Source organism: Sinohyriopsis cumingii, chromosome 7 (assembly GCF_028554795.1).
Source record: "Sinohyriopsis cumingii isolate HCF-2022 chromosome 7, ASM2855479v2, whole genome shotgun sequence".
NCBI lineage: Eukaryota > Metazoa > Mollusca > Bivalvia > Unionida > Unionidae > Sinohyriopsis > Sinohyriopsis cumingii.
Window position 1 is genome coordinate 112,303,857 of NC_142967.1, and position 25,808 is coordinate 112,329,664.

General features: G+C 41.2%; 1 protein-coding gene across 1 annotated transcript in view; it reads left to right on the plus strand.

Annotated features, from left to right (window-relative positions):
• Positions 1–25,808, plus strand: part of LOC149795942 (uncharacterized) — a 154,494-nt gene that overhangs the window by 27,651 nt on the left and 101,035 nt on the right. Inside the window, exon 2 of the mRNA XM_089965862.1 lies at positions 23,680–24,006. Coding sequence (XP_089821988.1) covers positions 23,680–24,006 — 327 coding nt within the window. The remainder of the gene's footprint in view (positions 1–23,679; positions 24,007–25,808) is intronic.

Here is a 25,808-nt window from a genome sequence, read left to right on the forward strand (position 1 = left end):
TATATTAAACTGCATCATTGAAACCAGTGTCAATCGATAAATACCCTTAACAGTTGCGGTAATATTTACTGTATTCTGTGTAGGAGTCCAATCGAATGATCCATGCCGAATTGTGTATACTGTGTTGATGATGTTCTCATGAGGGATTTTTATTTTTTCGAATTGCTCTGCTACTCTCGGTAGTCCGTCTTTAATCGCTTCAACATCAGTTTTAATCGTTCCTATTTCCTGTATATGCGTGTCCACATCTTTTTGTTCGCTGCAACCCTAGTAATGAGTGTATTTATTTCCTGTATATGCGTGTCTATACTTTTTTTGTTCGCTATAACATTAATTTTGAGTACTTCTATTTCCCCTTCATGCACGTCTATACTTTTTTTGCTCGCTATAGCATTAGTGTTAAATTGTTTCTATTCTCTGTCCATGCGCGTCTACATTATTTATGACCGTTATAACATTAGTTTTGATTGTTTCTATTTCCCGTGTATTCTCGGTCATACTTTTTTGTTCGCTGCAACATCAAGTTTGATTGTTTCTATTTCATATGTATGCACGTCTATACCTTTTTTGTTCGCTGCAACATCAGTTTTGATTAATCCTATTCCCCGCCAATACGCGTCTACATTTTTTTTGTTCGCTTCAATATCGGTTTTGATTGTTCCTATTTCCTGTGTATGCGCGTCCACACTCTTTTTGTTCGCTTCAATATCGGTTTTGATTGTTCCTATTTCCTGTGTATGCGCGTCCATATTATTTATGATCGTTGTAACATCAGTTTTGATTGTTTCTATTTTCCGTCCATGCGAGTCTACATTATTTATGATCGTTGCAACATTAGCGCCGATTATTCCTATTTCTCGTTCATGCGCGTCTACATTACCTTTGCTCGTTGCAACATTAGTTTTGATTGTTTCTATTTCCTGTCTATACGCAATGATATCATTTATAGTTATTGTGATTTCATCCGGCTTGGTATTTTTTTTACCAAAGAATTTATCAAAGTTGTCATCGATCCTGTTAACATTTTTTCGTAACGTGTAAAATTGGCCCGACAGCGTCGTAAACTCCGAAATAGTATTCTTTATTGTTGCAAGATTTGGTTCGGTTACCGTCGGGGTCCCAAAAAAACTAGCGGTAGTGAGTTGTATATCGGTGACAGATTTTTTCACCCGCGCGTCGAATTCGATCATAGATATATTCAACGATGTAAGTCTGTCTCGAACGGATGTTATCTCATTCATCACCTCCGATATATGTTTACCCGGTTTGAGTCGTCCGTCGCCGGTATACAACGCGATAGTGCCATTGGCTACATTAGGATGTCGTATTAAAACGTCATCCAGCGACACATTACTGGATTTCAATTTACCCTGGCGGTCTTGAAATACAACTATTTCACCTGGGTCAACACTTGTTAAATTCAACGTATCAGCGATTTCATCCTCGATTAGTTTTTTTATGTCATCGGTGGTAGGCGTTTCCGTGGGCTTTTTCAGCGCCGAAACCGGTCGTCCCCAAATATCAATCATTATTATCTAATGTAATTGTCTCTAAATTTCCCACTAGTGTATTCGTTTACAACCACATGAGGTGGTTTTCGCGATGATGAAATCGCCGCAAGTACGTTTAATACCTCACGACCACATATCGGTGGGTCACTTAATCGCTGTGTTGGCAGCGTGGAATAAAAAACCCGGGCTGAACACGCCCGGGTTGAACACGCCCGGATATACCGCATGAACTCTTTCGGCGGGGCTAACCCGTATGAATCAAAATAGACGATCGCACGCGGATCAATCGCGTATGCAACCCAATGAGTTCCCGCTCCGGAGGACCCATCGAGGTTAATTATGCCGGTTTCAATATTCCTTGGTGCCGCCGGTAATTGATCCCTCATAAAAACACCTCTGAAGTTTTTTATCGCTAGCGCGTTTGCGGCGTCTATTAAATCAAAATTAGACATTGGAGTCATAGACTCAGGAGTCATTGACTCCCGAGTCAATAAACGGTTCCCGGTAGTCTTAGACCCTTTCCCGAATACCATGAATACGGGGTTCCCGGTAGTCTTAGACCCTTTCCGGCCACGGGTCGTTTTTTTTTGTAGCCTTTCCCGGTTGCCTTCTTTAATGCCATTCCCGCCGCGGTACCAACGGCTCCTAACGCCGCCGCCTTAGCCACTGCTGGTGCGGCCGCGGCAATCAACGCTGGAATCGCAGCTAACAGCGGAAATATCCCACCGGTCTTTTCCATGTTTTTAATTGCTGCGGCTGAAAAATCTATTTGAACACCCTTTTTATTCTTCATCGCATTATTGAAATGTTTTATTTGACGCGCCGTCAACGATATCTTATGATTACCACCTGCCATCTGTGACGGCTTCAGCGTTATTGTGGTTCCACATTGTTTAGCCGACTTTGATCGTAATTTCTTGACTTGACCATCAGTCAACTCTACACTGACGACACTATACGACATTTTATTGTAAACGCGTTTGTGTTTTCAATTACATGTTTTCCACTGGCGCATCAACGATTCTCATTCGTCCACCAACACCTTCTAGCAGCATTGATTTATCGCTGAGAATGACAGCAACCGCTCTGTAATTAACACCACCCGGGGGGGCTATACGAGCTCGGAAGTGTATATCAACGACGGATTGTCTCGTTAAATCAAGATGTTCCAGCGAAAAATAATAAATCGGATACAGTTTTTTAAAATCAAGTTGTGATATTTGCAAACCGGTGTCGACGTTTTGATCACGACCCATATATGACAGCAATCGATGATACACACGTGCGATATGGTTGTCATCGTAATTAAGCTGTATATCCTCGGATGGTTCCTGTTGTCCGTTTATTCTCAGCGAAACATCCCTGACTCCTAATTGATCAAATATCATATGGCTGTGTTCTTGATTACCCAATCGATTCCTATTCTGTAGCGCTATGAATATATGACGCGGGGCTGAAACACCCTGTTTTGATGCTAGGTGCCATGTAAACGTATCGGCGACGTTATCCTCTTTAGCATCAGTTGTTACCGCTAGCCAACTCAACAGCGATTTCCCTCCCTGTTCCATAAATGCTAACAATCGTGCTTCCGTGGTAACTGATGGAGTCAGCACCGGCATCCACAATGCCATTTTAGTTAAAATGACTTTACCGGCAGCGACGCCAGCAGCACGCCATATTGCATTGTTATCATCGCCCCTTCGCGTCAGCGCGATTGTATGCTTAGCCCCATAGATAACCTTCCTGACATTTCTGCAGAATCCAAATATGTGATGGAGTGGAATCGCGCATGAAAACTTTCGGCGTGGTCTTTGCAACATTCCTACTCGTGTTGCAAATCCTAGATTAAAATTATCGTTAGTACTTTTTATGATATTGAACTCAGCGCCCGGTCTTACCCTGCGGTCTGGATTGACTGCTTCAGCTTGTGGGTCAAATGCGGTATCTCTTTCCACTAGCACGTTGATGTACTGAAGATGGTCAGCGCTATTATCGGTGTCCTTCGCAAACATCATAGATGGGCCCGCCGATCTTGTATAATCATCTGAATACCTCGCTAACCCAATTATCGTCGTTGCAACATCAACCTCGCGTTCTATTGATTCAATTTCTCGCCCGTCAATAAGATATCTGGCGCTCTCAAATAACGCCATGATACCGTTGTTGACGAAACCAACTCGAACACGAGGGTCATCTGCGTATGGTGCATTATCGGCAGCATTTGTCACGAGTTCTCCCTCGATTTCGATAAACGCTTCACACGGCAAAAAATATTTACTGGTATCTTGGACTTGAAGTTCAATTCGCGATCGTAGGTCGGGTTGCGCTGCATAATAAGAATAATATTGATAATCACGGACAGAATCATCCCTGCGCACTGGGGCGTCCATATCAAACGCGGGATCAGCGGTACGCGCAAACATTCTATTATTTATCATGTTGATGTTTTCAATTGCGATTTTTTCGTCGTAAATTCTTTGAATTTAAACCACTCCCCGCTATCGCGTTCATGAGCGCGTTGGTTGCCGCATCGGCGGATGGCGAAGTCGCCAACGACGGAGTCGTCGCCAACGACTGAGTCGTCGCCAATGACTCTAATTTTTCTTCCACGGCGTTATTTATTACTTTACTGACATTTGCAGGCATCACTGTCGTTGATGGCATTACCGGTGGTTTCTGTTTTCTTTTTGAGAATCTCTTAGATTTCACCAATGACATTAGTTTGTCCCGCGCAGCTGAAAGCGCCTTTCCGGCAACATCTCCAATGGCACTAATACCCTTATCACGAATAACATCAATAGCCTTCATTCCTAATTGTTTGGCTAACGGCGCTACTTTTGGAGCCATTCTTGTAAATAACCCCGCAATGGTGCTACCGAGACCATCTCCATAGTACGCGCGGTAAACAGGCAATCGCGAGTTTACCACGTAGACGAGTACTGGTTTATCATGATTGTAGTGTATGATCATCCTTATTAAAAACACCAGTTTTCCAATTAATCATCCACGAGCTCGTCTATGAGCGTTCGATATGCATTAATGTCCATAATACCGCCTGCAAATAACCGCTTGCAAATATCAGCGGCCTCATTGATTATTTCCGGAGAGTTATTTCCGGCTCGTTTTCCTCCAATTAGTACCTCTAGCCGTGATATATCACTGAGAACACTATTAGGGCAGGTAACGCCGTAGGATTCTTTACCAACAGGGTATCCTTTTCCTTTTTTTGGTGTTATACTCTTAACTTCCTTGTGGAATGCGTCGTAATCGGATTTACTACGATGTGGTAATGCATCTTTATGTTTACTTGCTAAATACACTATTCTTGCCCAGTCCTTTAACGACTTTATATTTTTCTCGTAACCGCTATTGATATGCTTCTTATCTCGTATGCTCTTAGCAAAATTGTTGGCAGTAAAATTAATTAATTCTTCCCTGTTGCTGAAGCCTCTAATTTGATCTATTGTGCTCTTCTTGAGTACAATACGGGGTATATTCCCCTCTTTTTCTTCCGGTATTTCTTCTTCTGGTATTTCTTCTTCCGGTATTTCTTCTTCTGGTTCTCTTGCGGTGGCGCCTAGTTCTTCTTCATCGGCCATTGTAACATAGGGTTCTTGTGGTTCGGTTATAGCGAGTGGTGGTGGCCTCCGTGTTGTAGCAGCCGCTATTTTTGCAGGGAGTGTTTCAATAGACCTTTTTGTTTGTTTTGTCTCTGCCGCTATCTTTTCAAGCGCACCAAGAACGGGTACAGTTGCCGCCGTAACATCCTTAGTCGCTTTAGTTACCGGGGCAAATAACTGTTCACTTCCAACAGCAAAATCAGTTTGCATTTGTTGTCGCGTTTGAAGTTTCTCTCTCACTCTATCTCGTAACGGTATAAACTTTTTAAGCGCCGCTAGCCGCTCTCTGGCTAGCCGAGTAGTAAGTGATTCGCCTACCATTATTGTAAATTGATCCGCAATTTTCTAATTTTCCGCCGAGTGTACCATCGGGGGTTCCACGGAGTTTTCGTCTATAATCCTTCTAATGTTTTTGATCTTGCTAGAAATCTCCCGGCGTCGTTCATAAACACGTCCGAGTTTTTTTCGTATTATTTCAACGGCAGTAAATAGTCCAATGAATGCATTTGCGTCATTGTGGTACAAGTTTTCATTGATCGTATGTTGTAATCGTTTTATAAAAAAGTACTCGCGGGCCAGGGTAAAACGCCCCCGTTTCGACTGTTCGTTAATAATCTCATAATCGGATAATATTTTTTCACTGTCGAGACCATCAGATAATTCAATTCCTTGATTTTTTAATTTTGAAATCTCGGCTAATATATTATTGATGTCTTCGATATTCATTATTCTTATAAAACATCTTATTTCTAATATCAAAAATTTTAATAAAATTTAAGTTAAAATTTAATAAAATTATTGGGGTCATTTTTGACCCCGTTTTTTGTATGGACAGTACAATGCCGTAAATCTCCACTCGAGTGTTGTGGCAGATTACAGGCATACATGGACAGTACAATGCCGTAAATCTCCACTCGAGTGTTGTGGCAGATTACAGGCATACACATATACTTAATTAAGGACATTCACATCTTGGAACCCTAAACATACATCTCCGGGAGGGAGGCCTAGGGTGACAAACGTCATCGTAGACCTCCCAGAAGATATGCTTAGGGACATCACTACATGTACTTAATTAAGGATGAATATATTTACAATGAAATGATTGATGGATGATGGGACGGCACAAGACAGCACAAACATAAAACGGCGGGGCGGAACTCTACGGCCAATTCAACCAATCAAAAGCAACCCAATTAAATTAACCCGGTTGCATGATTGTGAACAAAAGACAACCACACGCCCGGGTCAAGAGCGTGGGTTAGTTTTGATTAGTTGAATTGGCTTTCGAAAGCCCCAGGCTTATAACGAGTCATCTTGTATATAAAGTGACTAATACAGCGGCGTCAGTCACAAGGTGTGTGTTAATTTGAATTCCCTTGAATCGTTAAACCCTTAAATACTTATTAATGGTGTTTCACGGCATTTAAATGAAACCAAATACTCAAATAAAACATTAAAAAAAAGAATACAGCTGTTAGATAACAGTGTGTATTTCATTAGTTTTCATCGTAAAATGATTAATTAATCGCAACATTAATTGGACTTCAAGGGACATAACTCTTGTCATGCGACGCTATCACAAAACGAGTTATCTCCCTTTGATGTTATATATGAAAATCGAATTCTGTGACCCGTCTTTTTTGAGATCGCTGTTTGATATACTCGTTCTGCAACAAATTGTATTGAAGCTCTACAAATATCGAAATATTTTCCTGCCTCATTCATCGACTGAAATATTTTTTCCTCGTGAGTTGTTGTATCAAATGATTTTACGCTTTTTGCTTTTTTTGAGCATTTACCAGTTTGGCCTTTTTTACTATTTTCACTCTGAGAGATGGCTTGCAGATTACACAGTCTGTTATTTTGAGGACATCCATCAATATGATCAATAACGAGACCGTCCTCGATTAATCCGTTGAATGCTTCAAATACCACCCTATGAACATAATACTTCTTCTTTCCGGCACCAAACATCAAATATCCGTGATTATTTTTCCATCCAACCGGCTTCTTCAGTCTACAATTTCTAACAATACCGTCGCGAGATGCCTCGTAATTAACGAGCACGGGATGCGGCTGAAATTCTTGGTCCATTTGTATAATAATACTACTTGTCTAATTCATTATTTGGTTTAATTATAAACCTTTCAATGTAGTCTTGGGGGGTTTTGATGACGAAGTCGGCGGTGGGGTCAATGACGGCGTTTTTTATTCGTTTATCGTAATAGCGTTTTAGTTCCCTGTATCGCTTTCCGCCACAATTGATACACAACTGCGATTTTCCTCTTACACCAACGTGGCAAACCAAGCACGGGAGGGGGCCAAGAGAACCATTACGAACGCTTTGTAAATGATACCCGCAGAATTCACCTCTACATGATTTATTGCACGGGGTTGTCGACCCAATCATCAACCATTTGCATTTATTCATTATACTATATTCTTTTATTTAAATACTTGTTTTAATTATATGGATGAGTTTGAGAGATTAGCAGTAATTAAGCCCTGGAAAAATATTAAGTTCAATCTCGATAGAGTCCTCAAGGACACACCAAAAGCGTTAATAAACGATAAAACCCTGTTGAATAAAATACGCGATTGTATCAATGAATTCAAACGTGATGGTGCATCTCATAGTTGGTCAACATTTCGAATTGATGGTGTTGTTGATGCTACCATGAACGACAACCGCGCAGCAATGATAATATCACAACTTGACGGTAAAAGGTATTTCTTCAGAGTAAAATTCATTGTCCGGGTGGAATCAGGCGATTGGATCATACGTGATAAATTTGAACCAGTTTTCAGCGACAAGAAAACAGTCACTGTCAGCCGCGACTCCAAGCCGGGGTTGTTAACCGGAATTGACAGACCATACTATGAACGAGCGTATCCTGAAACAGCAGTTGTTTATGGAATATACCCGTTAAATAAGAAACCTGATATCGGAAAACTGAAACCGATGAAACAGTCAACGGGGATAAATTGTGTAGCAGAACGAATAATAGAGCATTTTACAAATGCATGTCGAGGAAACAAATTGACTGATTTACGACGTAGCAAAATCAACCAGTGGGAACTAACCGTAAAAGAGCGTGGAGCAACCATCAGCGACATAGCGAGATTAGAAACGTCGTTGAGATTTCCAATAACCGTTACAACGATAACCGGTGAAGTATTATACGAATCGAAGTATAAATCGAAGGGAGCCCCAATCAAAATTATTGATCATAACGAACACGCATGGACGCCCGCGATCACAATATTTCCACGGGATAGAACAGTAAAGTATATACCCGAAGAATTCCTGGGAGAACAATTCTCCAGGGATGGTTTTCTCGCGGAGAGGAAACTATTTGATGCTATTGCCTACTTGTGTAAAAACGACCCTGTATCAGTGTGGTTACTTCGCAGCGCTGAAAACGATGCGGATACCTTTGATCAGTTTGTAAGACCAAACGGTGAATTATATCGCACTGAAGCGTTTCACAACAGGATGAAAAAAACCGCCATGGAATTTGAAGAGCATGATGAACAACTGCTAACAAATTGTTTTACGATTCCATCGGTTGCGGCTCATGTTGCAGCAAGGAAAAATGCGTGGAGACCAACGCGCAAGGAATTTCTGCCGGATGTACAATCCAGTTGTTTGGAATACTATCACGGTGGACTATGGAACACTGAATACAGCCGCGACGCTATGATTTCCGTTGATATGGTTGCCTGTTATCCAGCGAGTTTTCTCGGGTATGGATCCGCCGCTGAGTATTTCAAACGATTTGGACACCCGAGACATGAAATGACTCGTGTTGCTATTAATGGACCACTGCCTGATTTTGATTTAACCGGATTCGCTCGCATAGTATCATTTGAGTTCGCGGCAGGACTTCATCGCTGTTGCTATATTTGGATCGGTAGACACATGGCTGAAAAGAAGTGGCTGCCAATAGCGCTGCTACGGTATATGATTGATTGTAGCATGCTAGTTTCGTTGATTGTCAGTGACGCAATTATATCATACCGGGCGCAGACTGAAGTCTGGTTACCAGAACCGGAGCGTCTAGATAGCATAATTGACGAATCCAGAAAACACATCGATGCCGACGAGGAATATATCATCGAATGGTCCAGGAGGATATTTAACCAACGAAACCGCGAGGCAAAAGATCTCGGTAGAAGAATAATTGGTAAGTTCACACAAGGTGGAAAAAACCACGACTACAAACGATATTGCTCACGGCTGATTATAGATGACGCAGAATATGATTTCGTAATCAAGGACGCAGTGGCAAAAAATAGATACGTGAACTGCAAAACAGCTTTCTTGTCCAATGGAACGAGGTTGGGTACAGTTGTTACCTACAGCGATGGAGACAGCCCGGCATACCCGCATTTGAGGGCGTCTATGCTGGGTTATGCCGCTATCAATTTATTCTCGATGATAAATAGATTCCCCGATACCGCGGTTAGAGTAGCCGTTGATTCGTTTTATGTTGACGTAGCGTATAAGGAAAACGTAGCCGAGTTTACTAGTCCGGACGAGAGTTGGGGTACATGGAGAATTAAAAATGAAATACGACGCGATTATTCCCCGTCAGCAGATGTCACCGTTGAGAACAACTACTTACGCGGTGATAAATTGTCAGAATGGTCTAATGCACCATCGTGTTCTGATCCAATTTGTAGACACAAAACAGTTTATTTAAGCGGCTGTGGCGGGTCAGGAAAGACGACTCGGGCAATTGAATTATTTCGTACGCGGGCAAGTATAATCGTGCTTACACCGACCCATAGACTAGCGCGAGAGATAAAACAACGAAATGTTGACGCCGTTACTTATCACAGCTTTTTTCGATACAGCGGCGGTGAGTGGACTCCTGATCGAATGGGTGAAAAATTTATTCCCGACATTATCATCTGGGATGAGATATGTACTGTTTCGTTAGATACTTTACAAATGTTTCTTGAGTGGTTGCTGCGCGCGAATACAGCGGTAATCATGTGTGGGGACCATGGCCAACCACCACCATTTGTCGGCGAGGGTCCACATGATTGGTTGAGCGGGTTCGTAGACTATTATGAAGAAACCGATACTGATTACCGAGCACTTGATGAACAACTGCGCGAGGTTAAGAAATTAATCAGATTACAGCCGGATAGAATTCAATGTGAAATAATCCGCGAGGTGATTCCGGAAACGCCGTTAAATGAATTCTGGGAAACATGGAAACCAAACGATTTGATTGTAGCGAGCAGAAAGATAGTCAGAGACACACTTCAGCGGAGGTTGTTTACGTTGCATAAGGAAAAGTTTCCAACGCGCCCAGTGCCGTTATGTTATAGACCCGCGGACACACGGCGGCAGAACATTGAAGTTGAAATTCCAGGCCGGACAGAAAAACAAATTCTCGTGCTGAATGATATCGCGCTCGTTGATATCAGCGTCGTCGAGGACGCGCTACGTGCTGATAAATCCCCGTGGACGCTAGGATACGCAACAACAATACATTCCTCGCAAGGACTAACCATCACGGACACAATTGTTTGGATGGTTGATAATCGCATCGAATGGTCGAATCTAGTCTATCTTGCAGTGTCCAGAGTACGGAGGATAAATCAGCTTCGAAGAATTGTTATTGACGAAGCCGGTGACGGAGTCACCAACGACAACGACATTATCGATGCAAGCGTCATTAATAGAAAACTCTCGGGTTACCGCCAACAGGATAAAAAAAAACAGCGGCGTTTTGATATTGATGCCGAATTAATAATCTCGCTACGACAACAACAGAATAATCACTGCGCGAGTTGCAATTGTATAATGAGTTGGCGTTATTCGGATAAAGACACTCGCCAATTTACCGTGGATAGGATCGATAACAGTCTCGGTCATGTCAAAAACAATGTGAGGTTGACCTGTCTTGAGTGTAATAGACGCAACGGCGCTAGTTAAGACCACGTGGGGGCAATTGAGTATCGTTAGGTATCACTTGTAGTTGCTCGCGTGTAAATCCGCGCTGAGGAGCAGTTGAATCCAGTCTGTAGATCGGTGGTCTACCAGTTGATCGTGTTATCGTTGATATGTTATGTGTGGTAACACTCCAAATAGGATCAGTAGCTCTTTTTTTACCGCCTTCAAGCTCTCCTGGTTCATACAGATATCTAACAGTGACATCGCCGAGAATCGGCTTGGAAACGCTATCTATTTTTGATCTTCCGGGTATATACCCGTATTTAATCGCGTCGTTGGGCTTCATGTTGATTGCTCGGGTAATCTCGTTATTTAACGCTGCAATTACGCCTGGCAACCTTTTAACCCATTCACGAGATCGTTTTTCCTGGATGAATTCCTTCGCGTATTGATATCCAAATAACCGTTCAGCAAGAGTCCGATTGAATCGTTCAACAATTGCCTGATCACGATGTAGCGCAGTATGACCTCGTCGTATCGCGACGCTATGATGTTTCAGCGTTGATAAAACAGCGCCGCGAAATTCACTACCGGGATCAACTTGTAATAGATTTGGCCAGCGCAGAGGGCCTCTTCGATAAATTCTTTCAAACGCAGCGGCTACTTCAGTTGCCGACTTTGTTTTTAACGGCTCCGCTTGTTTGTATCGACTCGCAACATCAACTACGGTTAGCGCGTATTTGTAACCGTTGTCATGCGGCAAAAATAGTATATCAGCCTGATGAACTTCATTAGGTACGCTGACATCAAAGCGCGAGAAGTTGATTTGTTTAGGCGGTGGTAGATAAATTTGCCATATAGCCTGTTTGGATAACCAATTAGCCGCAGTGGCCTTTGTTACCTTTGCAGCGCTTGCAAGCTTACCAATTGCGGCCTTCCCCTTCCAGTATCCTCTCGGAGAATAATAGATGGATTCCATGTTGTTATTAATTACCAGCGCCCATCATTAATTTACCTTTCATAGCCGATTTTACCAACCATGAAGCCAATTTTTCTTTGACGGATTTATCAGGAATAGCATTTAACGCGTGAATTAATTTTACATCCGCGATATGACGCTGTTGCAGATCGCTACTTTTGTAAGCAACATCATGAGCATGACACGCCTTATCGATAGCATTTATTGGATACTCACCGGGTTTGGGCTGATTTTGATCATCGAGTCTAATATCTAATCGTGTTCCGGGGCCACAGTAGCTATATCCTGGGAGGTGCTTTTCTCCTGGATACTTTGCCCACGGTGTTCCGGGGAGTTTTGATAACCTGGCTGCAATATCACCTCCTCGCTTTTTTTTAAAACATCCCCGGGTTTAATAGAAATAAATCTAAATTTCTTTGTACCGCATTGTACACACTTACCAGTAAGGGCCGATCTGTTATTTCTTGTTGTAGCGGTTGTCATATCATTTGTGCCAGTACGTACTCTACACTTCACACAATATAGATCCATAATTTATGTATAGAGATATGAATATAATTGATTTTTCGGCGACTAAAACAAGAGAACCAGTTAAGCATGTTGCAGCGTTACCAAACTCGATCCGGATGATTATCATCGGACCATCGGGATCCGGCAAGACGCAATTGTTACTCAATTTAATAATGAGATGGATGAAGTGGGATAAGTTATATTTGGTTGCTCCTAGCGTGGATGATCAACGATGCTACGAGGTGTTGAAAGATTTCAACGAGAATGCATCAGCGATCGCTAAAAAAAAATGTTATTGAGTTTATTACAGATATCAATGATGCACCAGGTATTGATGATATTGATGGCGACGTTAACAATCTAGTCGTGTACGATGATGTTATGTTAGACAATCAAAAAAACCCAGCTAGGATATTTTCCAGAGGCAGGCATAAAAACACTGACGTGATATATGTCACTCAACGGTATACTCAGATTCCAAAAGTAATCAGAGACAACTGTAATATTCTTGCTGTATTCAACGGCGTTGATACACACACGCTACGAAATATTTGGCAGACATGGTGCGGCGGTGACATGGACTTTAATGTTTTTCGAAACTTTTTTAGTCATGCTCAGTCGACCCCACATGGATTCGTAACGATAAATTTACATGATCCTCGGACACGATATCGTATCGGACTTGACCAAATATTCGGTTAGTTGTAAATAATTTTCATTGTAAATAACTCCTTAGCAGCAGGGGGGGCAATGACATCGACGCGGTCGTCGACGTGCTTACCGGACGCTGACGACGCTGGGGATCGACGCGCAGAAGGTGTTAATTAAACCAAATGACGTCACCATCGTGTAGGATGGACCGACGTCGTTTTTTTTTTACCAGGCGCTGACGACACTAGATCGTTGAGTGCAGAAAGTAATAATTAAGCAAAATAACGATTGGACAAAATGTCCGATTCGCCCCCCCTGCTGCTGTCTCAGATGCGGAACGGGCGTCCGAGGAAAGATTAGAATTTGTATCGGCTGTGGAAGCCCCCAGTATCGGTCAGCGGTAGAATACTGCCAACGAAAGAATAAACCGATACCATCCCCGGAAGAGTTTTTAAAATCTCGAAAGGAAGCAGGACGCGGTTGAACGGAATTTTTAATTGTGGAGTGACCCGTCACACATGGGGGAAAGTGTCTGACAGTTTTCCCATCGATGAAGGAACTGTCAAAATTAATTTTTTATAGGAATTATGACAGTTCCTTCATTGATGGAGACAGTTCCCGATAATGGGGGGAAAGTGTGGAAAGTCCTATAAAAAAATAAATACCACATTTTCCCCAATTTGGTGCCTCGCTGGAATATTTTTTCAGTACAGATGTGACATTGGAATGATACCCCACTTTCCTCCAACAAGTCCTGTTCATGGAAATAATACCACACTTTCCTACTACGCTGACAATCTGGCCAACCAACGGAATAAAAATTTGAAATTGTAATACTGTACATACGAGTAGTGTTACCATGCATACGTATTTGTTGATTTTGCTGGTTGCTACCACCACACATGCTGGCCTTAGATTACCAGGAACCCCATATAGTTGGTATGGTAGATCAGACTGTGATTGCCCAAGATGTCGGAGCTGCGATTGTCCTGAGTGTCCACCTCAACAAACATGCCCCATATGTAAGAGCTGTAATTGCCCTGCGTGCCAACGTCCGTGTCAGCACGTCAACGCTGAAAAAAATGGCGGAAGTATTTATTCTTATATCAGCAAGGACTGGCTTGTAAAAAACTGTGATTGCGGCATAAATATCAAAAAAAAATTAATGGAGGATAAATGAATTACAAAAATATTTTTTTTTCTGCGGTAAAAATATGTCGGTTGTTTTTATTGTTGTTGTTATTGCAAGGTCACTACTAGTAGTAACTGCTTAGGGGTCAATAACAACAACAATAAAAACAACCGACATATTTTTACCGCAGAAAAAAAAAATATTTTTGTAATTCATTTATCCTCCATTAATTTTTTTTTGATATTTATGCCGCAATCACAGTTTTTTACAAGCCAGTCCTTGCTGATATAAGAATAAATACTTCCGCCATTTTTTTCAGCGTTGACGTGCTGACACTGACGTTGGCACGCAGGGCAATTACAGCTCTTACATATGGGGCATGTTTGTTGAGGCGGACACTCAGGACAATCGCAGCTCCGATAATCTTGGGCAATCACAGTCTGATCTACCATACCAACTATATGGGGTTCCTGGTAATCTAAGGCCAGCATGTGTGGTGGTAGCAACCAGCAAAATCAACAAATACGTATGCATGGTAACACTACTCGTATGTACAGTATTACAATTTCAAATTTTTATTCCGTTGGTCGGCCAGATTGTCAGCGTAGTAGGAAAGTGTGGTATTATTTCCATGAACAGGACTTGTTGGAGGAAAGTGGGGTATCATTCCAATGTCACATCTGTACTGAAAAAATATTCCAGCGAGGCACCAAATTGGGGAAAATGTGGTATTTATTTTTTTATAGGACTTTCCACACTTTCCCCCCATTATCGGGAACTGTCTCCATCAATGAAGGAACTGTCATAATTCCTATAAAAAATTAATTTTGACAGTTCCTTCATCGATGGGAAAACTGTCAGACACTTTCCCCCATGTGTGACGGGTCACTCCACAATTAAAAATTCCGTTCAACCGCGTCCTGCTTCCTTTCGAGATTTTAAAAACTCTTCCGGGGATGGTATCGGTTTATTCTTTCGTTGGCAGTATTCTACCGCTGACCGATACTGGGGGCTTCCACAGCCGATACAAATTCTAATCTTTCCTCGGACGCCCGTTCCGCATCTGAGACAGGGCTGAGGACCGTCCTTGCTCCCCTGTTTTGATCTACTATTATGCATCCCGCAAAACTCACCGTAGCAGTTTTTTCCGCATGGGGCCTTTGATCCCTGGGGAAGCCATTTGCATTTATTGACAGCAAGCGCCGGATTAACCATTATTATTAACCATTAATAAGCATTCAATTAAATATTAAAAATTATACAGTATAATGGATAATCATTATTCCAGTAACACCTTTATCGACGAATTGGGGCGTGGAACATCTTACTATGAGGAGTCCCCGGATGAATTTTTTACGTCCCCGGAAACGTATCACGACGTGCGAGAATACTACCGAAGGCATTTGGGTCCATCTTGGAGGGTTTCCAGTAAAAAGTCCGCAATTGACCTTCTCACCGTAGCAGACTATCAAATTCGTGGAGTAATTATCCAACAAATGGGGAGATTTTACGTATTCGTAGATGATCCGGACATAAGGGAATTTCAGGGATATTCCGCTGTTAATGAGATTATTCCGAAACACCGGTGCAGATATCCTACCATCGACGTGGATTCCAAGACGCCATCGCTGGCCGAGTTGTTGTCGTATTTCCATGATTTAGTTGATTCCGTCAACGATGTTTTGATTTTTGAAACCAGCGGCGGTTATCACATCCTGTTGAAAACGATCCCGGTGGATTTCGAGGAACATCAATCGCTGTTGAAGAAAGTCGCCGCGGATAGACCAGCATGGAATGTTGATACACAAGCTGGGCTGCATAGCATTAAATTACCCGGAACTAGATCGGCAAAACCAAACAGCGTTGCTAAGCGATTGATCTATCCTGTTGGATTCACCAGTACGCTGCTATCTTGTCCGGTCTCTATTCAGCCGTGTTACGAACAACTTGAGCCCGAACCGGAACCTGAAATCACCGAGTGTGATGATCTTACTGCTGAACAAATTCGACAATTTTCCACGTTGTTGTCCGGACAGCCCAATCAAATCACCGGGACTACAAATCGACTCGGCAACATAATATCGCTGGGGCGAGTTGCGGGCTCATTTTGCGGCATATGTCAGCGACGTCACGGATACAATGAGATCGGTGGATTCATCGAGAGAAAGGCCATTGACGCATTTGTGTGCGTTTACTCTGATCAGTTTGTAATCGGTTGTTACAGAAGCACGCAAAAAATAATAATACCGCGTGATATTGAAGCCGCTAGTGACGATAGAATCCTCTACGAAAGATATGTAAGGAGTTTTAATTATCGCCGCAAGGACTACAGTGGCGAGTTTCCCAAGAGGACTCCCGATTACGCTTATCGCGAGTCACCAGTTCATGAAGGCGGCCGGGGATGTAAAATCATTCTCAACGACGACTACATGGATGGATCCCACTGTGGACTCGGCAAGTCAGAGTCGGCGTGGAAATCAATACGAGATGATCAGTCTGTATTGTGCGTCTCGTACAGAAAGACCTTTACCAGAAAGACCGCCATTGACTATAATCTCGAATCGTACGAAAGTATCCATGGGGACATTATATTCAACGTTAAAACGCCTCGTAGAGTCATTTCACAAATAGAATCAATTGTACCTGTCGAGGGAATTCCCGATGTTCTATTGCTGGATGAGTGGCACGGAATTCTTCGACAAATAGTCTCATCAAGACGCGGTAAACAGATTTGGGGAACGCTGACATGGCTGATTTCATCCGCGAAACGGGTAATTGTACTTGACGCTGATGCTAACAATGACGACTTAGAATTATTCAGGAAATACTTGAATCGCCCGGACATGAAATTCCTCATCAACAAATATCGGCCCGATCATGGTAAAAAATTCATTGTGGAACAGTCTCACAGAGACAACTACAGTAAACTGCTGGACATGTTACGACGAGGAAATCGTGTAGTTGTATTCGCGCACAATAAACGACGCGGAAATTATTCTGTGGAAACACTTGCCAGATTGTTACAGCACTTAGGATACCGAGCAAAATACTATCATGCGGACACCGACCCGGCCGAAAAACAGCGAGATTTCGCTGATACCACTGCGGCGTTTGAAAACATCGACGTGGTGATCTACAATTATACCGTCGAGGCCGGGGTATCCATTGTGGACCCGCGATTCAAGTACATGACGGTGTTTTCCGAGGAATTAGTTTCTGTAGAGGCGACCAAACAAGCCATCCATCGTTTCAGAAATATTTCGGAAATACATTACTCTGCAACAAAACGAGGCCGCACGGAGCTTCCATTGACCCGCGATGATATTATTTCCGCAATCGAATCACATGAAAGAAATTTATCGTCGTCAGAGTTGCTGTTTAGAACCCCGAATCGCTGTGATGTACATACCGGTTACGGATATATGTTTATTAGCACGATTATTGACGAGAATAATTCAAAACGCTATTTCACGTGCAGACTCGTTGAAATGATGAAACGAACCGGTTATTTAGTTGAATGGGAATTACCAGATGAATACGAAATATGGAAGGAAAAAAAAAACAGCAAAAGCAGAAACGAGTCAGTGACGCGGTACTCAATAGCGATCCACGCGTAGATGATTTTTTAAAATCTTGCATCGGAGAAAGAATTTCTGCGGTTAATAGTGAGAATATACGTGATAAATACTACCAATACGACCCCGAACAGCGGCTAGAGCCATACGAAAAGGCGTTGACGTATCTCAATTACGTGTTTCAGACCGATGTAAGAAAACTAGATAACTACCGGATAGAACATCTGAATAAGAACGTTTCGCGGCTGCAGCGATATCAGCGTGTTGTAGTCGACGAGCATAATAATGGTAGCGCTGTAGCAACGACGCCGTGTCGGTCCGATAAAATCAGCCCCCGGCAACAACTTAAAATCGTTAGAAACGTTCTTGGCGCGTTAAGTCTCCCCGATGTGGTTCCGGATCGACTTGATGTGAAAAGTGTTCCTGTAAGTCGCGCCGGGTTAATCAATAGCGTTTCTGAAATGCTAGCGCAACCAGACCGACTTGACAAGTATAATACACTATTGAAACATTTCTGCGAGATATTCCCGGATATAAGGTTTAGAAGGGGCGATTTGACGCTAAAAAATATCATTGAAAAAATCAAATCGATCTACAAGGGATTCGGCGGTCGATTACAATCGGACGGCACTAAGAACTCAGGTCGATCCGACTACGTGCTGTATTATCCTGAGTGGCCCGAATCTGATTTTGTAAATAATCCGGCGTGGATCAACAAGACCATCGATGATGTTGGATTCGCCGGGGGAAATGTTACCGCGACGGACGAACATACCAGCGCGTTACGATTTCATGTGTGGTCGGTTAATGGATGGTTTTCCCGATAATGGAGGAATTTATGACAGCCCCCATCAATGAAGGAAATGTCAATATAATTTTTTATAGGAATTATGACAGTTCCTTCATTGATGGAGGAATGGGGAAAGTGTCTGACAGTTTCCTCATCGATGGACGACTGGCCGAGATTGATAACCAGATACCGGACCGTCTCCGCGATGTTGCGATTCCATTTGTGGGCGGTTAATGGATGGTTTTCCCGATAATGAAGGAAATGTCAGAATAATTATTTATAGGAATTATGACACTTCCTTCATCAATGGAGGAATGGGGAGAGTTACATGTGACTCCCAAACTTGATAGAACCGTTTGTGCGCCCACCGAGATGTCATCACGATGGTCACAACGGCGACCGTCGAAGCATTCGCTTTACCTCATCGCGACAACGCAACGGAAGATCATCAACGGCGTTATCGAATAACGTTTCGAGGTTATCAAACCAAGCGCATTTTTCATCAGGAATATCCCCGCGGAGTATGATCCAAATGTCTCCGATGCCATCAACGAGATAATAGGGAAGGTCATCATTATAGACCTGATAAATATTAAAATGCCTAGCGGTTTCTGGCGCCGAATCAAACTCGATAATTTTTTTCTTTGAGATATTCAAACAGATAGTATTTATTTGCCAGCCCATAACGACGCCATCGGGTGTTGTTTTTCGGGTTTTATCATATCGAAATTGCCGTGGTGGAGTATAAGGCGGTAAATCATTATTGCTGCGGTCAATCCAATTTATTCTATCATGAGGAACATGATGCGATCCAAACCCCATACTACCTGATATCATTTTAATATTTAGTTAAATAACGGCTTTAATTATAATGTCACTGTTGGAATATCACCCGGTGAAATTCGACAGCGTCATTAGCGACTATAAAAAGTCCTGCCCAAGGATGCCAATCAATGTAAAATTCAAGAACGGAAGATTTCATGCGGTTCAGAAATTTTCCAGCGGGGATAAATACGATTGTATGGTATTTGAAAGTCGTTCAGCGAAAGCTCGGTTATGCCTCCGCGACAAATATTACCAAAGAGAGTATGAAAAAATGTTTCCAAACCATGACGTCAAACGATTTGACACAGTATGGGTAATTACCGAACGAAAGGTCTAGTCGCCATCTTGAAGCGCCTTGTCCATGCGGTTCACAAACTTGATGTCCTTGCGAGATACCACACCGGGGATTTCATCGATTACAAATTTATCCTCACGAGGTTTATCCTCGCGGAGATTTTTCTTTTTTCTGGTTATTTCTGACTCGTTGGGGGCGGCGGTTATCTCGGTGATTCGCTGAATCAGTAGCGCATTATCGTGTTGTGCTTCATTCAATTCCTTCCGGACATTTCCGAGTTCATACTGAAGCCCATTAATGGTGCGTCGCATGTCATCGTGACGCCGTTGCGCATCATCGTTACGCCGTTGAGTATCATCGTGACGTCGTTGCATATCATCATGTCGCTGTTGTAAATAGTCATAACGCTGTTGTAAATAGTCATAACGCCGTTGTATACGATTATAATCGGCTGTGCTTGACACGTGTTTTAACCGTTGTTGCAATGATTTATTCTCGTTGGTCAAATTATTTAGCCGCCATTGCAAGTCCTGAATGGTCTGTTTATCCACGATGGCGTCCATGGATGAATTCGCATCACTGGGTGCATCAACAATTTGTTTTATTTCATCGTCGATGCTGAGGATATCATTGTCAGGCTCATTTTTCCAGATTTTATAGATGCGCTGGTAACTGATTTTGTATCGATCTGCTATTTCCGATATTGGTGTTTTCCCACGGAGTCTTATTATTTCATTGGTATCCTCGTCGGTTAAAAATCGCCGATGGGGCATTATTTAATAAAAAAAATTTTTATTTTGTAAAACAACAACAACAACAACAACAATGCCCCATTGCAATTATGGAATGACCCGTCACACATGGGGAAAGTGTCTGACAGTTTCCCCATCAATGAAGGAACTGTCATAATTAATTTTTTATAGGAATTATGACAGTTCCTTCATCGAAACTGACCCGCCACACTGAAATGAGGTTACGGGTCAATTTCAACGTCGATCACAGGAAGCAGCAGGGGGGGGCGATGACATCGACGCCGTCGTCGATGTGTTTACCGGACGCTGACGACGCTGGGATCGGCGCGCAGAAAGTATTAATTAAGCCAAATGACGTCCGGACGCCCCCTCGACGACGACGTCGTTTTTTTTTTACCAGGCGCTGACGACACCGGATCCGCTGAGTGCAGAAAGTATCAATTAAGCCAAATGACGTTTGGACAAAATGTCGGATTCGCCCCCCCTGCTGCTGTTTTACGGGTGTATAGTCTAAATTTAAGCATGATGATAGATGTCTGGAAAAGTGTTCGTATTCAGATAGTAACGTTTTTGGCTCTGTTTTTTCTTGCTGATGTAGATTTGAACGTTTCTGGTGAAGATTATTCAATATTTCTGAACTCCAGTAATGACTTACACCAACGTTTCCTCAGACAGATTTCATTCCATCACTTAAATCATCATAGCCTGATAGCTAGCAGCAGCAAACTAGTTTATTTTGTTTTTCCTCCTGTACAAGTTATGGTAAAGGACCTTTACCGCAATCATCATACTCTTTCAACATAATACATTAACATATTGACAATGTATTAATGATGTAACTTTATTCACTTAATTAAATTTCTTTCTAAATTTATTAGGATTACAATAATTAATCTGTAGAAGATATTGTGGTGTGTGCAAGACAACAGGCTGTGATCTACTTTTCCTTGTACGTCTGTCACGTCATAATTCCAGTTTCAAAATGGTCTAAGGTAAGGGACCGACAAAGTCGACCAATATTCCGCTTAACGGTTTTTCAGATGCAAGAATATGTTGTAGATGAGCCTTGGGTACCTTGTGATTGGGTTTTGATACATTTGACCTTCAAATCATTAGGCTTCCATACCCCATGTGCAACTATCAACAACGTTTGACCTTGGTCTGTAATGTATAAAGAATGTTCTTGTACAGAAACTGCTTGTGTTCTTTAAACCACAGTCAACGTTTCCTTAGATTTTACCCCAAGTGCATGCTATCCATAATTACGGTAACTGAAAATAGGGGAAAACTTCCGTTATTGTGCACAAACAAAATACATAATATATGCTTATATGGGTGGATGTATAAATGGATAGATGGATAAAAGTTGATTTGCGCAAAGTCATTAAAGTTGTGGAAGCAGAAGCACATTTATTACAAAGATTGCAATTAACAACTGAGTAGTATTGATGGAGCAAGGATTTATTGATCTAGTTACAGTATATGATAAGAAGCAACAATCGTGTGTATTTGAAAAATGTGGTTGTGTTTTGAAACAATGAACAGTGCAATTTATCTGCTAGGAAAATGTAATACTTGATGTATGTGCATGAAAAGTTATATGTTGATTAAAGAAAAAGAAATTCAACATGCATATACGGATACGTACCAAAATAAAGAAAACAAACAATCTAAATAATTATATTTCCAGGCATGATATTGTAGCTGACTAAAATGACAATCATTATTATAAAAGTTGAAAAACAGACCCCGTCTCAAAGAAGTTTTGAAAATTAAACAAATCAACTGGTATTAGTGTAAAACTGTTCCACTTAAATTACATCAGCTTCAATATGTGTGACAAGATTGCCTTTAATATTTGTCCAATAAACTGATTAAGATCTTGAGATTATTGACCATGAGTGACAAGCCACAGGAGGAGATACGGATTTCTGATCAGTCGTTTCAGAAGTTTGATTCCTAAAGTTTGTGCTCTATGTTGACTTGGAAGTGATCATATGAGACTGAGTTTTTGTATTTTAGCAAACGGCGGCTAAATGGAATATTTTACTTGACCATCTCATAATCAGCACATTATTCTACTGAGACTAAAGTGTAGACTTCAAAAGCTTTTTTAAAACAAATGCACATTTATAATAGCAATGTAAAGTGCTCTCTTGAGCCATTTCAATGTTTCAGCAACTTTCTCAAAATGTAACAAATATTTCTCAATTTCATTTTCCTGAATAGAGGGTAATAACTTCATATTTCTGATAACATCATACTTTAAACTTTCTTCCTTTTATCTTTCTCTCTGTATTCCTTTTTTTGGTAATTGCACTTTGTCTCTCTTCATTCCCTCTCTGTTCTATAATTCTATTTCTCACTCTCTCTTCCATCTCTCTTTGCGTTGTATCATTTCTATTGAAACTGAAGCTTTCTTAATTCTAAATCCATTGGTCTGTCATGAAAGTCCTTTTACCAAGATTCCAAACCTTTCTGAGTTGGCTTAAAACAACGTTCTCAACTTTAAATTCTATTCTGAAAGGCTGCTGATTTCAATAAATGTATCTCAAATATGTAAAATTAAACTACCCTAGGCTTAGAAATTTAGTTTAAAAGAGAATTTAAATTTCAAATACAAATTCATGTTTTCTGAAATATTTGAGAGAAATTAAAATCCCGGAATGGCCCTGAATGTTCTTTTACAACCCTATTTTCTTGAGGTAACTAACAGAAAAAAGCGAAAACGAACACATATCTTAACATTCAATAAATAATATTTTTCCTTATAATACAAAGCGAAAATTGAATATAATCATGGAGAAATGCTACAAACAACACAAATTAAATATCCATAGCACAATTGACTCTATAGAGATCTATATTACACTAGTAATTAGACTGCAAAATGATTACTAAAACGTACCGCAAAATTAGCATAATTTGCACCACACTGATTGTTTGTTTAAGAATGATTGCAATGAACCCAACTAAGAAAGCCGTATAAAACGAAAGGGCTGCAAAATTAACGCCTGTAATTTATTTTCTGGGTTGTACGTAATGGAAAATGTGAAGTAATTAACCATATCATTATATGTATTATCTAAACTTGAGATATAAAACCATATCTTCATCATTTTCAGAAGTGCATAACCTGAGGCTTGAAAGTGACAATTCGGTTCCAATCGTAGGAGGAAACCTGACTCTCTCATGTTTGAGTCGCGACGTATTTAAAGATGGCATGATCTTCTGGCTAAACCCCAAACGTATTGAACTTTCCAGATGCTATCCCCAAAGAGGTGGAGTGTGTGACAGGAATGCAAGCAATTACAGCTTCACAGCCAACATTAGTGGAGCTTATGCTTATATTGATGGCTTAGACAGGGCAAGGGACGGAGGAATATGGAAATGTGTGCAATTTGTTAATGCAACCAATAATGAAAGCGATACAATGCAAATTGTGATTTACGGTAGGTACATTTTACTTTCATCTGCATTATTCATGTTAGTATCATGCATGCATCTTTAAGATGTTTTTCCACTTACTCCCACCCCCCAAAGAACTTTGAAATAAATATAAAAAATAACGGTTGAAAATGTACAATTTTTACATTTATTTCAATCTTGAATGTCGGATATGTGAACTACGATTAAACGCTGATCAAAGAAGATTCGTTGTATTCATATCTGATACAATGCATCATAACAATCAATCATCTACGCTTGCAATAATGTCCTCTTAAAGTTTACATTAGTTTCGCTCAGAAAGTTCAAAATCTTGGAACTTTGGTCAATTGAATCTTACATATATATGCTATTCATTATGAAGCAACAAACCTAGCCTGCTGTGTATGTACTAATACATTTTAATGTTTTACAAAGATAGAATATATGCCAACGTAATTTTCTCGTTACAAACATAAGTATCTTTGCGGAAAATGTGCAGTCAAGGATTCAAGCTCTTTTGAATGAACGGTAAATATTATTATCATGACCTTGCATCCTAATCTTTTTGATGAATATAGTGGCCACGCATTGCCTTAAGCAGCAAACGTATTTCCGGCGAATTCACCTCAGATTAATAATGTACGTCGTTGTCCTGAAGTATACACTATGCTGATGCGGCACGAGAAGTATTTGGCGAATATTTTATTTGCAAAGAATAAATTTGCAGACATTACGTATATTCATCAAGTTCGATTGCGCACACTTCAGTCCTAATACTAATGAGTGTACAATATTCAAAGAACGAATTGGTATGTGGAAATTATGCACATACTTTTGTGAAAAGGAACAAAAGTTCGAACATTATCTACCGCATATGTGCTAGGGCACTTGATTTTAAACAAGTATTAGCATTGGCGACCTTTCCGGTGGCCTAATGGCTAATGCGTCCGCCTCGGATGCATGAGGTCGCGGTCTTGAATCCCCGCCGAGTCATACGAAAGACATGTACAACACATAGCACCAACAGCTGACTGGCTGGGCGTTCAGAATTAAGAGGTTACGGTTAGGACTGTTCGGCCTGGTGTCTGGATGATGTGACTGGGTGGGACATCATGCTACATGTCTGCGACAGGATGCCCCAGTGCTATGCTTCACTATACACTGCCACACTGCAGACGTCGTAGCGATATGACTGAAAATGTATTAAAGCTACGTTAAAAATCCAAAACAAACACGCACGCATTAGCATTGGTCACGACTATAACAATACATACTTTGTAGTCGGCACCACGAAATAGATGTACATCAAATTGCACGGAAATGTACAACTGAGAGCAAAACAATGCACTAATAGATATTTAGAAACACATTTGGGATGTGTGAATGTGGATATCGTAACGATTGCACAGTACTCTGTGGTGTGTCGTGGACACATTAATTGTGTATATGTGGTCCAGATATACACAAAACTCCGTCTTAAACTCCCTATTGTGTACAAATATATACTCCATCACACTGTCACCACGAGAGGCAGTATATTGGCTTCATGTGGAATCCATCGTCGCTTATTTGGACACCTCTCATTTTGTGCTACCAAAGCACATAAGTGCGATATGTGTGTTATAATCTGATTATCCATAATGGCAAAATTAGTTAAAACCTTGGTTACATTGTGAACTTACATTATGATCTTGCAATAAAAGCTCAAACAAATATACACATACAGAGTAAAGAATCTGTAGAGCGGAGGTTTAATGAAAATGATATCCTGACACGAACCATATATAAGTGCATACCAATATTCATGTCTTGGAAGTATCAAGGA